Source organism: Megascapheus bottae, chromosome 11 (assembly GCF_031878675.1).
Source record: "Megascapheus bottae isolate mThoBot1 chromosome 11, mThoBot2.hap1, whole genome shotgun sequence".
Lineage (NCBI taxonomy): Eukaryota > Metazoa > Chordata > Mammalia > Rodentia > Geomyidae > Megascapheus > Megascapheus bottae.
The window spans coordinates 2,314,421-2,327,750 of NC_143519.1; the positions used below are offsets into that span (position 1 = coordinate 2,314,421).

General features: G+C 54.2%; 2 protein-coding genes across 2 annotated transcripts in view; one reads left to right on the forward strand and one right to left on the reverse strand.

Annotated features, from left to right (window-relative positions):
* Col4a2 (collagen type IV alpha 2 chain) overlaps window positions 1-8,117 on the reverse strand; it is a 131,278-nt gene extending 123,161 nt beyond the window's left edge. The window contains exons 1-3 of the mRNA XM_090341884.1: window positions 8,038-8,117; window positions 7,772-7,861; window positions 7,630-7,681 (exon numbers count right to left, since the gene is read on the reverse strand). Coding sequence (XP_090198010.1) covers window positions 7,630-7,681; window positions 7,772-7,815 — 96 coding nt within the window. The 5' untranslated portion in view covers window positions 7,816-7,861; window positions 8,038-8,117. The remainder of the gene's footprint in view (window positions 1-7,629; window positions 7,682-7,771; window positions 7,862-8,037) is intronic.
* A 186-nt stretch (window positions 8,118-8,303) lies between these two features.
* Col4a1 (collagen type IV alpha 1 chain) overlaps window positions 8,304-13,330 on the forward strand; it is a 118,083-nt gene continuing 113,056 nt past the window's right edge. Inside the window, exon 1 of the mRNA XM_090341883.1 lies at window positions 8,304-8,534. Coding sequence (XP_090198009.1) covers window positions 8,451-8,534 — 84 coding nt within the window. The 5' untranslated portion in view covers window positions 8,304-8,450. The remainder of the gene's footprint in view (window positions 8,535-13,330) is intronic.

The following is a 13,330-nucleotide window of genomic DNA, read 5'->3' on the forward strand; positions in this document are numbered from 1 at the left end:
TTTCTAGAACACTGAATTCCAAACATGTGAGGTGCTAATAGCCAGCCACTCTGAAAAACCTCCTACGGGAGCAATGAGCCAGAGGGGCCATGCAGATGGGGCTCCATGGGGCGCGAGGGTGACCTCCCAGTGAGGGAAGTGGCCAGCTGTGGTATGCACTGCCCTGCCAGCTCATGGCTGCACCTAGCAGGGAGTGTGATGGGAAAAGAGGGTGAGAGCCCCCAGGTGAGCAGAGGCAGAGAAGCACAGGTAAGCCAGGCAGCTGGCTGAGCCATTCAGCACTATGTTAGGAACTGTGACTAGAAACCCTCCTTCTCTGTTCCATGTCCTGGTACTGTGAAATTGGGAAACACACACACACACACACACACCCCTCTCTGAAGGTGGCATGCCATTTACAGACAGGGTAGGGGCAGTTTCAGATCCTCTGCTGGCAATACTGCTTGTTTTGCAGGGGAAGAAGGAGGATGCACAATGAGATGTGGAGACAAGGAAATCCTGTCTGAGCTAAGGTGGACTTGGGGAGGGAGGGTGGAGGGTGGGCACGGAAGCTGGGGGAGGCAGCTCTCCAACAGGAAAGGAGCACATCTCAGGCCCCAACTTAGTCATGACTCGGCCAGCTGTGACGAGGACAATTACCAAGTAAGGAAGAAAGGAAGGCTGTCCTGGCTGCCTTCCTTTCACTGTCACCAGCTTGCCCTCCCCAGGTGGGGGACACTGCTCATGTCTTGTTAGGAGACAGGCAGACCTTGCTCTTTCCAGAAAGGTCTTCTGCTAAGAATCTTGAGCCTTCTTTATATCATGATGGCATGGGGTGCTGTAGTGGCTGGGGGCCTTGGGATGCTAGAGGAACCCTTGGGAATTCTATAGGGACCCTCCAAGAGCTCTTCCTTTTCTCCTTCAGGGTGAGTGCCCCTGGAGATAAGGACATGGAGGACAGGGCTCCAGCCAGCAGGCCCCACAGGGCTGACGTGGGTCTGTGTATTGCATGTCTCTTTCTGACAATCAGAAACTCTCTCTAGTGGGTTTGGTGGGGTCTAGTACATTAAAAATAAACAAGCAAGCTGTGGTGCTAGCATTGAACCTAGAGCCCGCTGTTTGCTAGGCAAGCACTCAACCACTGAGCTCCTCAGCCCTGGGCCTGTGCTTCTGACACAGCCATGGTCAGCCAGAGCCCTGTCTTCTTTCCTCTGCTCTCAAGGGTTCTCTCTCATCCCAACACCAAAGCCACTGATCCAAAACTACTCAGCATGCAGGAAAACATACAGCTCTTAATTTCTACCAGGTACCAGCCAATTATTCCGTGTAATCTTTTCTTTCTTTCTTTTTAAAAAAGCCCCACAAATTCTTCTGTAATTCCCATGTGTGAGACCACCAACTGGGCAAAAGCAGTTGCATAGGAATTTTCTGGGTGGAGTGGAAACAATCCCTAGGAAAAAATGTACATCTCAACTCACATTCTCTCATCACCTACCGCTACCCTCAACCAACAGGGGGTAATTTTCACCTTTAAATCAAGGGGAAAAAATGCTGCAATGAGGGAAAAACACACATCACCAGTCTTTCACCGTGATCTCCCCCTCTTTAGCCAAGAGATTAAACACTGTCAACCAACCATATCTGCCGTCACTTCGGTACCCCTCAGTTTGCCATGGGCTCGCAGAGGAGGGGCTCTGAGGGGAGAGCGGATGTGCCCATTTCTGATCACTATTTAACACCCCATCAGCTGGGGAGGGCACTTCAACTACTCTTCTTTTCATGAGCCTCTTGGGTGGTGCTTTTTTTGGCGGGGGAGGAATAATCCACTGCTTGAGCCATGCTCTCTTTTTTGTTCTAGTTGTTATGGTTCAGATAGGATCTTACAATTTTGCCCAGATGGTTGGCCTTATACCATGATCCTTCAGCCTTCCTGGTAGCTAGGATAATAAGCAAAATCACAAAGTCCAGCTCATTAATTGGGATGGCATTAGTAGTAATGTCTCTCTGACGTTTTTGCCAGGTTTAATTTGGAACTGGTATCCTCCCAACAGCTGGATTACAGGATTGAGCCACAGTGCTTGGCCCACAATTAGACTCACTGTTGGGTATCAATCCAACAGTGGGCCAGATGGGGTAGACAGGGCCATCCTGACCTCTTGCCACATGGATTCTGATAGGAAAGGGACAGGGTGTCCTTGGATCCGGGGCTGAGACCAGGACAGCACAGACAGATCTGGCTGAGTGGCACAACCGCTGTTCAATCCCTGCCTCTCATTTCCGGTTATCAATGGCAGGCAGTGACAGGCAAATGTGCCTGGAACAACACTGGCCAAGAGCCATTCTCATTGCTGGAGTTTCCCCAGCTGCTCCCTGAGGCACAGGCTGTGGTCCTGGGAGCACAGAAGCGTCTGCAATGCAGTGCACATGGGAAGGGGGCTGGGGACACACAGGATGCCGGAGCAGACCGCTGCCTCCCTGGAGGACCTCGGACATTCTGAGAGCATGCAGGAAGGGGGATGGGGCTCTCCTTAACCCCCTGCTGCATGCGGGGCTGCATGCGGGGGTGCTTTGAAGCACCGACTCGAAGGCTGCCCTCCACCCTGGGTCAGGAGAATGGCTGCAGCCACCTCCAGCACGGCTTCCCTCTGCCCTGCTCACAGTCAGCACAGAGCATGCTGTTACCAGATGTGTGGGCCTTCCCCAGGCCAAGGAGGGCACACATGGCCCTGGGCAGGGCTGTGGCCGGAGGCCTCCCTGCCCACCCCTCGAAGTGTCTGAGGAGAGCAAGGCTGAGGACGGCCCCCTGAACCCCCTGCAGTGCTAACACCAGCTTCTGACCCACAGGCTACAAACTGGGGTTCCCATGCCCCCCTCTATTAATCTGCTAAAGGGCTCTAGAGCTCTGCCTGAGGATACAGACGAGGGAATGCTCGGAGGTGGGATATGAGAGACATGGCAGGGCCCCATGCCCTCCCTGGGTGCCAGCCTCCATGGACTCACATATACTGCCATTTGAGAGCCCCTTCCCTGCCTGGGTGGTGTTTCACGGGTACTTCAATGCAAAGGCCATAGGGGCCAATTCCAAGCTGAGGGGCCTAAGGCTTTCCAGTGACCACACCCATGCCACGGCCACCAGAGAGGCCACAGGTCAGTTGTCATTAGCATTCAAAAGGACACTTATTTCTGGAGGATTCAAGGACTACAGGAACAGGGAGAGAGAGAGCTGACCTGGTGTGTATGTGTGGGGGGTGCTGTAGTGCCCCAAGGCCTTCTACACCAAGTGTCCTGACAGAAGGCACCTCCCTGGTGACGGGTTCCATCTTTGTGAATTACCCCACAGTCAGTCCAGGGACAAAACCCCTCGGCTCAGGCCCGAGCCACCTCTGCCCAGACACACAGCCTTTCTTCACTGGAGAGAAGAACGGGAAGAGTGCTTCCCTCTGGTTGGCCCCTATCAGCTAAAAGCCCACCACCCTCTGTCCTCAGCCTTGTCAGTGCGTCGGTCTAGCAGTGGGGCACAGACTGATGTGCTCAGGTACTGAGGTCTGTGAGACTCGATCTCATCGGGAAAAGCTGGACATGGGTATGTGTGCTTGTAACCTCAGCAAATGGCAAGTCTAAACTAGAGGAATCACAGTATAGAAATGTACCCAGGCAGAAGAGAAGGATCTATTAAAAAAACAAAAACAAAAACAGTGCAAAAGAGCTGGTTCAGAGGTAAAACACCCACCTAGCAAAAGGCCTGACTTTAAATCCTACTACTCCCAGCTCCCAAACCACCCCAAACCAAAAACCAAAAGAGCCACACTAAGAAATTAGCATTGGCCCAGGCAACCTCAGACTCCTGGACTTGTGCCAGTTTCCCCACTAACCTCATTTTCTGTTTTGGGATCTTCTCCAGGATGCCACATTATACCTTAGGAAGTGGCTTTTATAGAAACGGTTTCAGGTTAGTCTCATTCTGTGCCCTGGAGCAGGTTCGGGAACCAGGAAGCTCCTAGAAGCCAGGGTTCTATGGACAGCCTGGGAGATAGACCTGCCAGGTCTGCCAGCCCTGGAGCTGGACTCCTGCGGCCCGGGTCCCAGAGCCAGGCCAGGCTGGACCTGGCTGAGGAAGGGCTAGCTTCCTGCTCTTCCTTTGTGACCACACCAGTAGGCCCTAGGAGGCCACAAAGCCCTGTCTGTGGCATGCCACCGCTCCTTTTATGGACCCAATGAAAATTATAACCTCCCATTCTCCAGGAGCAAGTTCAGGGTTGCGAGTCTAGCTCTATCATTGTCCACAGAGAGGTAGGGCCACCAGGCACAGTGACAAGGAGTATCCTCCTCAGACACCTCCCCCCCCATGACTGTGCCTTCCCCCTCTCTTTTCAACAGAGTACCGCTTACTGGGTTCCAGGAACTCCTCAACCCCAAGAGGACAAAACCTTCCAGCTGCACTTTAGATACAGGATGCAGAGTCTAAAGGCTCACCTGGACAAGATCTCTCATTCCCAGGGGGAGCCTGAGACCTGGCTCAGCCGCAGGGCCATGGCACTGCAGGACCTGGCAGAGGTGGGCAGTACAGGCCACGTTGCTGGCTCTGACAAGCCCCAAGCATGAGGGTCACCTGAGCACATGTGAGCACAAAGCATGCAAGCAGCTCTGCAACTTTTCCATTCAGCTCTTACTTGCACTGAGGTCAAACAGCTGATGCTGGTCAGGTAAGACGGTGGGCTAGAGCAGGAACCACAGGACCCCAGCTCCTCAAGGAAAGCCCGCTGGGTTCCCAAAGTCAGCCAGCCTAGCCCAGTTCCAAGCTCTGCTGCCTTCGTGAGGACAGTGACAAAGAAGTCAGCAGGAAAAGGCCAGAGGCCATCTTCAGAGCATTCCATAAAACACTATAATCAAAGATACAGCCTCCCTTTACCCATGCAAGATGCCTGACAGATCCAAATGGCCTTCTACCATTAGTGTCTTTATTCATCACCAAACCCATCTTTCAAAGCAGATCTCTCCTCACAACTTTCCCCTATGCAAGCTACTCACTCACTTTCCTTTCTTCTCTGACTCACAACTAGCCAGGTGATTTTTAATTGTTCGGGCAAAATCTTTATTCCTGTTCTTGAACTCTTCCCTCAAATTCCTTATTTTTTTCCTCTCTCGTTGGTTCTCGGTGCACTCACAGGAGAGTGCCAGAGCCAAGGGTCCAGTCTTGGCACTCCTGCTCTCCCTTCCTACCCACCCCTGGTGCAGGATGCCGGGGATGCAGCAACTGTCCTGTCTTCCAGTCACCCAGGAGAACCACCTCTATAGCCTGCAGAGGACAGGCATGGCTGGCATTCTGGAGAAAGAGGAAGTCTGATCTCTTCTTGTGGCCTAGACTTTCCATAATGGGACCAAAGCAACATCCCAGGGCATGGAAAGGATTGTCCTGCTGACCTCTCTCTCTCGAGACTCTTGCCTGCTCCTCACACAGGTCTGGGGCACAGTACCCAGGCACCCACTTTGGGAGTCTGCCATACTCCCTCTGATTCAGGAAAGGCAGCAGCCTGTGTGCTCAGCTCCTGGGCATTGCCTACAAGTTGAAGACCCTCAGAACAGGCGACACTGGTGACTGCGAGTGCCCTGTGCTAGATTTTGAGCTGCCTGTGAGGTTTCTGCTTCCTTCTCTCTTAGCTTGGGGAAACCCAAGGCTCAAGATGGGGTGAGTGTCTAGCCCTAGCCCCCAGAAATTCTTACAAGACAGAAATCTGGAGCACGGTTTCATTCCCACTCCTTCTCAGCTGTAAAATGGAGCTAATAATAGTTACTTGTCTCAGGTGTGTTTTCCTGGGAGGCTTTGATGTACTAATGGACACAAATTGGTACATGGAGAAACACTCATTAAGTAATTACCCACTGTTCACTAAGGAGGTTCAGCTGGGAACAAAGTCCCACCAAATACAATTGATAGCCTTTTTATTACTATTATTCTTAACTAACCTGACCTATCTCTGGGAAGAGCCCTGGGACTGAGGCAGACAGTTAGGGGAGCAGCTGAGCTCCTCACAAGAAAAAAAAAAAACTGAAGGAATGCAATTCAAGTTTCAAGAATTATCTCCCAGGTAACAGCCAGGTAGTGAATGAGAAGCTAATAAGTAGCTAAGTACACTGCTGAAGTCAATAAACTATGTATATACAGACAGCTCACACGAATATGGCTCTAGTAAGAATGATAAAATTTACCTATTTTATCCCTAGATTAAGAATCTAAACCTCGGAGAAATGCGATAAATTGACAAGTGACATCAAGTGCTTGTCAAGCAACAGTCCAGCTCAGTAGTTCCCAACTTTAGCCTTGGGTAGGAAGGCAAGTGTCTAGCCCTCCTTCCTCCCCCACAAAGTCCCACTAGAAGATTGGAGAAAGGGACCACAGGTCTGAATTCCTATCAGGCTTTTCCAGGCAAATATACTTATGGGGTCTGCAGCTGTACTTTGGGAAGCTCTGCTGGGCCATAAATGCTGTGGGAGCCATTCAAGGCAAGAGGGCAAAAGTGTCAAAAGTGTGTTGGGCAGGCACACTGTGATCCTGGCTGAGATCAGTGGATCCTGGTTCAAAGCCATCCTGGGCAGAAAAGACCACATTAGCTACCAAAAAGCTGGAAGTGGAAGAGTGCCACCTCTGAGCACAAAAGCTAAGGAACAATGCCCAGGGCCTGAGTACTGGTGTGTACACACACATACATGCACGCACACACACACACACACACACACACACACAAGCTACACTGAGTACAGGGGGGCGTGGGCCTCGTTAGCAGTCACTCCTGCAGAGTGTACCTAGGTCTTCCAACAGAAGTCTGTTTAGGAAAAGTTTGGGGTTGCTCCTGGATGGAAAGCATGGCTGCCTGGCACTCTCTTGGAACCACCTCAAGGAGTGTGCATCAATCCCAGGCCCATCTTATCAGTGCCGCCTCCGGTCCTGAGTTGCTTTACCTTAGGTCTGAAAGGATTTGAATGAAAACCCAGCACTGTAAGGGCACAGGTCTGCTCCTGGAGAGGGGGGCAAACCCTTGAAGGCCCACCTGGGCACCCAGGTAAACACGGGGGGTGGGGGACAGAATACCTAGCTGTGCCCTGGATTTTCACTCCTCACTCAGCTCAGTGGTAGCTGTGACCACACAACAATGCAATCCCCAGTCAGAGGCAGCGCCAGCCTCCAGGACGCTGGGGGCTGCCGTGGGGTCTCCGGTCCCTCCCACTCGTGGCTCCCAAGTTTCTCTCCGGTTGTTCATGCACGGTGTTCGGTCTTCTTTGCCCCGCCCAGGTCTCCAGATCCCCCCTTTTAAGCCCCCAAGAGTCCCGTGCGCACTGGTCTCCGGCCACCAAGTGCCGGGTGAGGGGACGGTCTTGGCGCGGCCCGGCCACCCCGGCCCGGTGGCTGACAATCTCTGCAGACCCGGGCGCGCCCCGAGGAAAGCAAAGGGCGCCCGGGGCCACGTTTTAATTGTTAGCTCCGGTGAGGTGAGAAGGCAGGCGTCTGCTTGCCAAGCACAAGACGCCCAGCCGGAGGGCAGACAGACACACAGACAGACACACAGACACACGCGCACCCTCAGGTGGGCACGGAGGTGCCGCCCTGCCCAAGAAAGTGCCCATCCCCGGGGGGGCGCGGGGCCCGGGACTTACCGCCAAGACGCCCGGGGCCAGGCACAGGGTCGCCGTCCCCAGCAGCAGCCACCTGCGGGGAGAGGGAGCGGCGTGAGCTCGGCCGGCCAGGCCCCCTCGGGGACGCCGCGCGGCCGGGGCGGGGGGCGGGGGGCTCGCTTACCGCCGCAGGGCCGCTCCGGGCGCCGCCGTCGGTCCTCGGCCCATGGTGCCAGCCGGTCGGCTCCGCTCGCTCGGTCCGGTCCCGCGCGGCCTGGAAGGCGGAGACAAAGCGGGTCAGCGGGGGGCTGCGCCGGCCGGGCCTCCGCGCCGCGGCGGCGGCTCCGGCTTCGCGGGCGCCCCGCTTCCGAGCGGCGTGGGGTGGGGGGGACCTGACCCCCCGGGACAGACGGGAAGGGGGGCGGCTTCCCGGCCGGGGGTCGCCCTCACCTCGGGGTCGGCGTCGGGGGCCGCGCGCGCGTGCGTTCCCGTCCCGCCGCCCGGGTGGGTCGGTCGGCCGGCGCCGGGGCGGAGTGCGGAGCGCCGAGTGCTGGCCGCGGGGCTCGCGGCGACTGCAATTCCGGCGCTGCGCGCTCCCGCCGCCTCTTACCCGCGCCGCAGGGTCCTCCCCTCCGAGACGCCGCCCGCGCGGGCCCGAGGGGAGGGGGCAGCGCCAACAAATTGGGGAGCTCGGCCGGCCGCGCGCAGCAATCGGCGCAGAGCCGCCGCCGCGCCCAGGACGGTGCTCGGCGCTCCTGCTCCGACCCTCTGCGCCCCGCTGCCCGCCGCGGCCCGCCCAGCCCGGCCGCCGTCTCCGCCGGCTCCCGCCACCCCCCGCCCCTCGCCGCCCGGGGCGCGCCGCCATGGGGCCCCGGCTCGGCGTCTGGCTGCTGCTGCTGCCCGCCGCCCTCCTGCTCCACGAGGAGCGGAGCCGGGCCGCCGCCAAGGTGAGTCCCCCGGCGGGGTCCCCTCCCCAGCCGCCCGCGCGGCCTCTTTGTCCAGCGCCGCCCGCCCGCCCGCTCGCCCAGGTGCGCGCCCGCCGCCGTGCCCACCGGTGAGCGCCGTGGGCTGCGGGCGCGCGTGCAGTTCGGACCCTCCTTTGTTACGGTCTGGGGCCCGGGGAGTCCTGGAGTTGTCCCGGGCTGGGGAAAGCACGGAAGCGGAGCCCCCCGACCCCGAGGCGCGCGGCGGCCGGGCGCCTTCACCTGCCCCGCCCCGGGCGGGACGCGCACCCCGCGCGCCCACCCCGCACACGTGTGCCCGCGCTCGCCCCGCGCGCGTTTTCTGGTGGGAGACGGAGGGTTGGGGCTGCCCGGCTCCGGCAGGGACCGCGGGAGACAGCTGCGTCCCAGCCTCCCGGGACGGACGGGCGGGCGGGCGGCGGGCTCGCCGCGCCCAGGCAGGCTCGGAAGCGGGGGGGCCGTGGGGACCCCCGGCCACGGAGTCCCCGCTGCTCTTGGTTAGTGTGTGTCCTAGCGTGTGAAACAGAGTGAAACGCCACCTCACTGTGGTGCTCTCCTGGGTTTCTGGGGGAGAAGGGCCTTGGAGAGCCGCTTGTTGGCCCCAGTCGGCCTGGCTTCCAGCTGCCCTCCGGAGGGAGGATGGACTGCGGGGAGCCAGGCGCTGTCCTGCGGGCCAGAGGTGTGGCCTCCTCCACCCCGCCTCGCCACTTGTTTTCCCACACATGCCTTTTCTTCTTAAAATACTTCTTAATCTAGCTCACCCCCCCCCTTTTGGCCCCTTTTTCTTTCCAGAATTTCACTTCTTTTCTGGCAAAATGGGGCTCCTCTTGGACGCCTATGGCTCATTAAGTGCTACACACTAGAATAAAATGTAGTGTCTCATAGGTAAGAGCCTGCCTGCTTCTTGGAAGTTCTTCCTGGATATTGAAAGGCCTGGTAATTTGTATTAACGATCAAGTTATTCTCCACCCTCCCGTTCTTTCTGCACCATTCCGGTTGTTAAGATTGTCTTCTAGCAACCTCAAGAGCTGGCACGGGAACACTTTATTTTGGTTTAGGAACAGTGACCAAGTGACCACTTCTGAGGAGACATTTTAGGCCTGGTGGCAAGGCAGAAGGGGGTTCTGGTCGAGACTGTGAAGCCAGGGTTTGGAGTTAGGTGTTCTGATTGGCATGTTAGCAGAGCCGAGCTAACCAACTGTAAGAGCTGACCCGGATCAGACATCCAGGACTTCAGGAGAATGAGCTTCTCTCTCCCATAAACTCCTGATCTTGCCGAAAATAAATCAAACTCACTGATGTTGAGTTTGAGATTATTTTAATTTCCTTGATGCATTCTTTAAAGCTCCAGACATTGGTAGCCATGCACTTTGCTGTATCCCTCAAGATCATGAAGTGTTCAAGAAATCTGGCATGTGGGTATCTGATCATCTGTGACCTCAGATATTATCATTTTATTATATTTTCCCTGGCTGAGTTAGAGAGGAGCAATTAAGATATACATGACATGTGGGTATATAAGATTCTATTAAAAAAATCAAGCTGGTTTTTAAATTCATCTTACTTTTTATGCCATCAATAACATTGTTGCTTCCTTCCTTCCAAAATCAGCTGTTAGGTATTGAAAATGTGTTGAAATAACTTCCACGTTGATCCAAGCCAAATATAATTTATTTAAAAATCCAGCTGCATAGTAAATGCTGGAAAGTTTTCTGGTCCTAACTCAGGAGTGAGTAGTGTAATTCTTGGATTCCCGTGTTTCCGGATCTCCTGAATTATACCCTTCCCAGTTTCCATACCTGGGCAGCACCTACTATGTGCTAGGCATGAATTGGCTTTTTTTTGTTTTTCTCAGTGAAAGTGGACGTTGTCTGCTGTGATCCTACTATTTCTTTACTAGTGGCTGGAGCTTCCCAACTGTTGCCTTTGTGTGTGTGTGTGTGTGTGTGTGTGTGTGTGTGTGTGTGTGTACACGTGTGTACATGTACATGCATGCACATAATAGTATTGGGGCTTGAATTGAGGTTCAGGGCACTTGTCCATTAGCTATTTTTGCTCAAGGGTGAAACTTTATCACTTGAGACACACCTGCACTTCTGGCTATCATTTTGCTACTTAATTGGTGGTAAAAGACTGAGGGACTTTTTTTTTTTTTTTTTTTTTTTTTTTTGCTCAGGCTGGCTTTGAACTTGGATACTCAAAGCTCATCCTCTGAGCAGCCAGCACCCAATTCACAGACTATTGCTTTTATCTCTTGCTGAACCTATTTCTCTTCCTTTCCCCCAACCTATTCTCTCTTAGATAGGAAAGGAAATATAGGGCACAAAATAGAGGCAGACATGAGCCCTGAGAATTATGATTATAGAAGCGCTGTTCCAGTTACACTGCCATCTTTAGAGCCTTCTATTTCCTCTTCTGACAGGTTCTGTATGATGCTTCTTCACAAACTGTCAGGATAAGAAATGGGAACTTTTTCCTAAGAGCTATGTCTGTCCATACCTGCCTAGCAATCTTATCTCCCTGAGTGACCATTAGTCATTCCAGACAAAGAGTTGCTCAAGGGAAGTGAGACTTGATTCTCCTGGGAGCCTGGACCAGCTCTATGAGGATGTGGAATGGAGGTACAGCCTGGTTTCCTGTGTCTTCCCGTAGTGGGAGAGGTGGTGGATGGGGGAGGGGGGTGTTCTCCAAACTTCATGTTGTCTGTACTTGAGATGGCACAGGGTCAGGGCAAGGGCATCTGAGAGGGACAGGAGCAGGGAGGAGCATATGTGCATCAGGCTGGGCCCTCAGAGAGGTGTGAAAACATGGACAGGGTGAGTGCACGTAGGGATGAGAGACCCCAGATCTCACATCTGCTTTTATTCAGTAGATGACTGGGGGAACTCTTGGAACCCCTTGCCTCAGTTTCCCTGGCAATCTGCCCCTTCTTCACATGGACCCACTTTTTCCTCCTTCATTCCACAGGACAGGAAGGGCTGCCTCCTTCCTATCCTGCCCCAGCTGGGCATTCACTGTGCAACAGAGCACGACACCCAGTATCTGCCCGGAAGGTCATGGGCTGGTGAGAAGTATGGAGAAACAGACAGATGAACCCAACAAGGGAAAGAAAGGGCTGTGGAGAGCTTTGGGGAGTCAGAGGAAACTTCTGGGAGAAGAGAGAGAAATAGGAGCTGTCAGGGAGCCTTGACCCCCAGTGATAGCTCAGGAACCTCTCAAGCCTTTGTGTTGAATGATGAGTCCTCTCCACTGGATTCCAGATGACCTTGTGTATAGCCTTAACCCTGTGCTGACTGACCTTTGATCTTGGAAAGAGATGGGGAGGGACAGCAAGAGAACAGTGATAAGGAGTTTGCAGCTCCACCCAGGTCTGGTCTATGTCCTGTCCCTTCCAGAGGTTTCAGGTCCTCGTGGGGTTTGATAGCTTGAACATGGGTGGCTGATTCTAGGTAGGAGTGCTGTAGGAACTCACCCAGAAAACCTACCCTGGCTTCATAGAACTTTACATTACTCATTAACGAGGCTGTTGGTATTTTCTGGGAACTGGTAAGGAGGGCCTGTCAAGGTGGGTTATTCAGTGAAGAGTGATGCTCTACAATTCCACACAGATAGGGAGACACTTCCAGAAGTGAAAGTGTCATGGCTTTGTCCTGGGTGTGCATTTGGCAAGCTGTTTGTTCCCAAAATTGAGAAAGGCTAATACCTCACTCAAGAGTCTCTAAAGCAGGTTGGGTATTTTGAGCTCTTGGGATAGAGTAAGCAAAAGCAACAATAGAATGCCTAAAATAATATCATTAGAGCATTGTTCTTCCTGCAATTATTTAACAGCCATTAAAAAATGTCAGCCATAGAACAAAACAACAGACAATCCCTCCCATTCTCATGCAGACAATGCAAAGTAGTGGAAACCTGAAGCTTGCTGTCTCCACAGGCTTCAGGCTTCCAAGCTGAAGGTAGGGAGGGCTTACCTTGGGTTACTATTTTCTGGTCTGTGGCCCTGGGGTTGAGTCTACCCTGCCATTGCCTTCTATTATTTTGCCTTCCTCCTGGGCCTGGAGGGTCCTGGAGGATCTGGCTTTTCTCTGATTCTCTGGGCCCTGCCCCTCCCCTAGCCAGCACTGGGTGTGCCCTTTGGGCTGGGTTCTGCCGGCTTCTCCCTCTTAGTACTCTACCTCTGGGATTCCCTATCATTCCCTGCCCCATCCACCTTCTTCTTGGACTTAACTTCAGGTTACCATTGGATACTCGGCCCCAGCTAGCTGAGTTTAATCTCTAACTTAGCCTAGATGTTCAGAGTTCAGCTAATCCCCTTTATCCCAACCTGTCCACCTTCCCAGTTCTCCCGTCTAGCTCATGGTGCTCTCTGCTCTTTTCTGCTATGGAGACCTGAGACCATGCTTCCTATTTTAGGCCTTGCGCTTCTCCCTGCTTTGCTCCTCAGGTCTAGTCCTGTGGCTTGGAGTCAGCCAGGCCTTCTCCAGGACTCCATTGCAGGCCGCCCTGCCCTCCTCCCAGCCCATTTTTCCCTGACTGCTAGCACACATTCCTAACTGCTGATGGGCTGAGAGTCTTCCTATGTGTCCTTTAAAACATATAGTTCCTCCGAGCTTCAGCACCCGACTATGGCACCCTAGCTTTCCATACCCTCCCTAGTGTGGGTCCACTGTTTCTGCCTGGCCCACACCTTGACATTCTCTCAGGACAGAGCTCCCGCGTCTTCTTGCTCTCTTTTCTTCCCTGCTCGTTTCTGTTCCCCCAGGTCCTGAAAGCTACTGACAGTC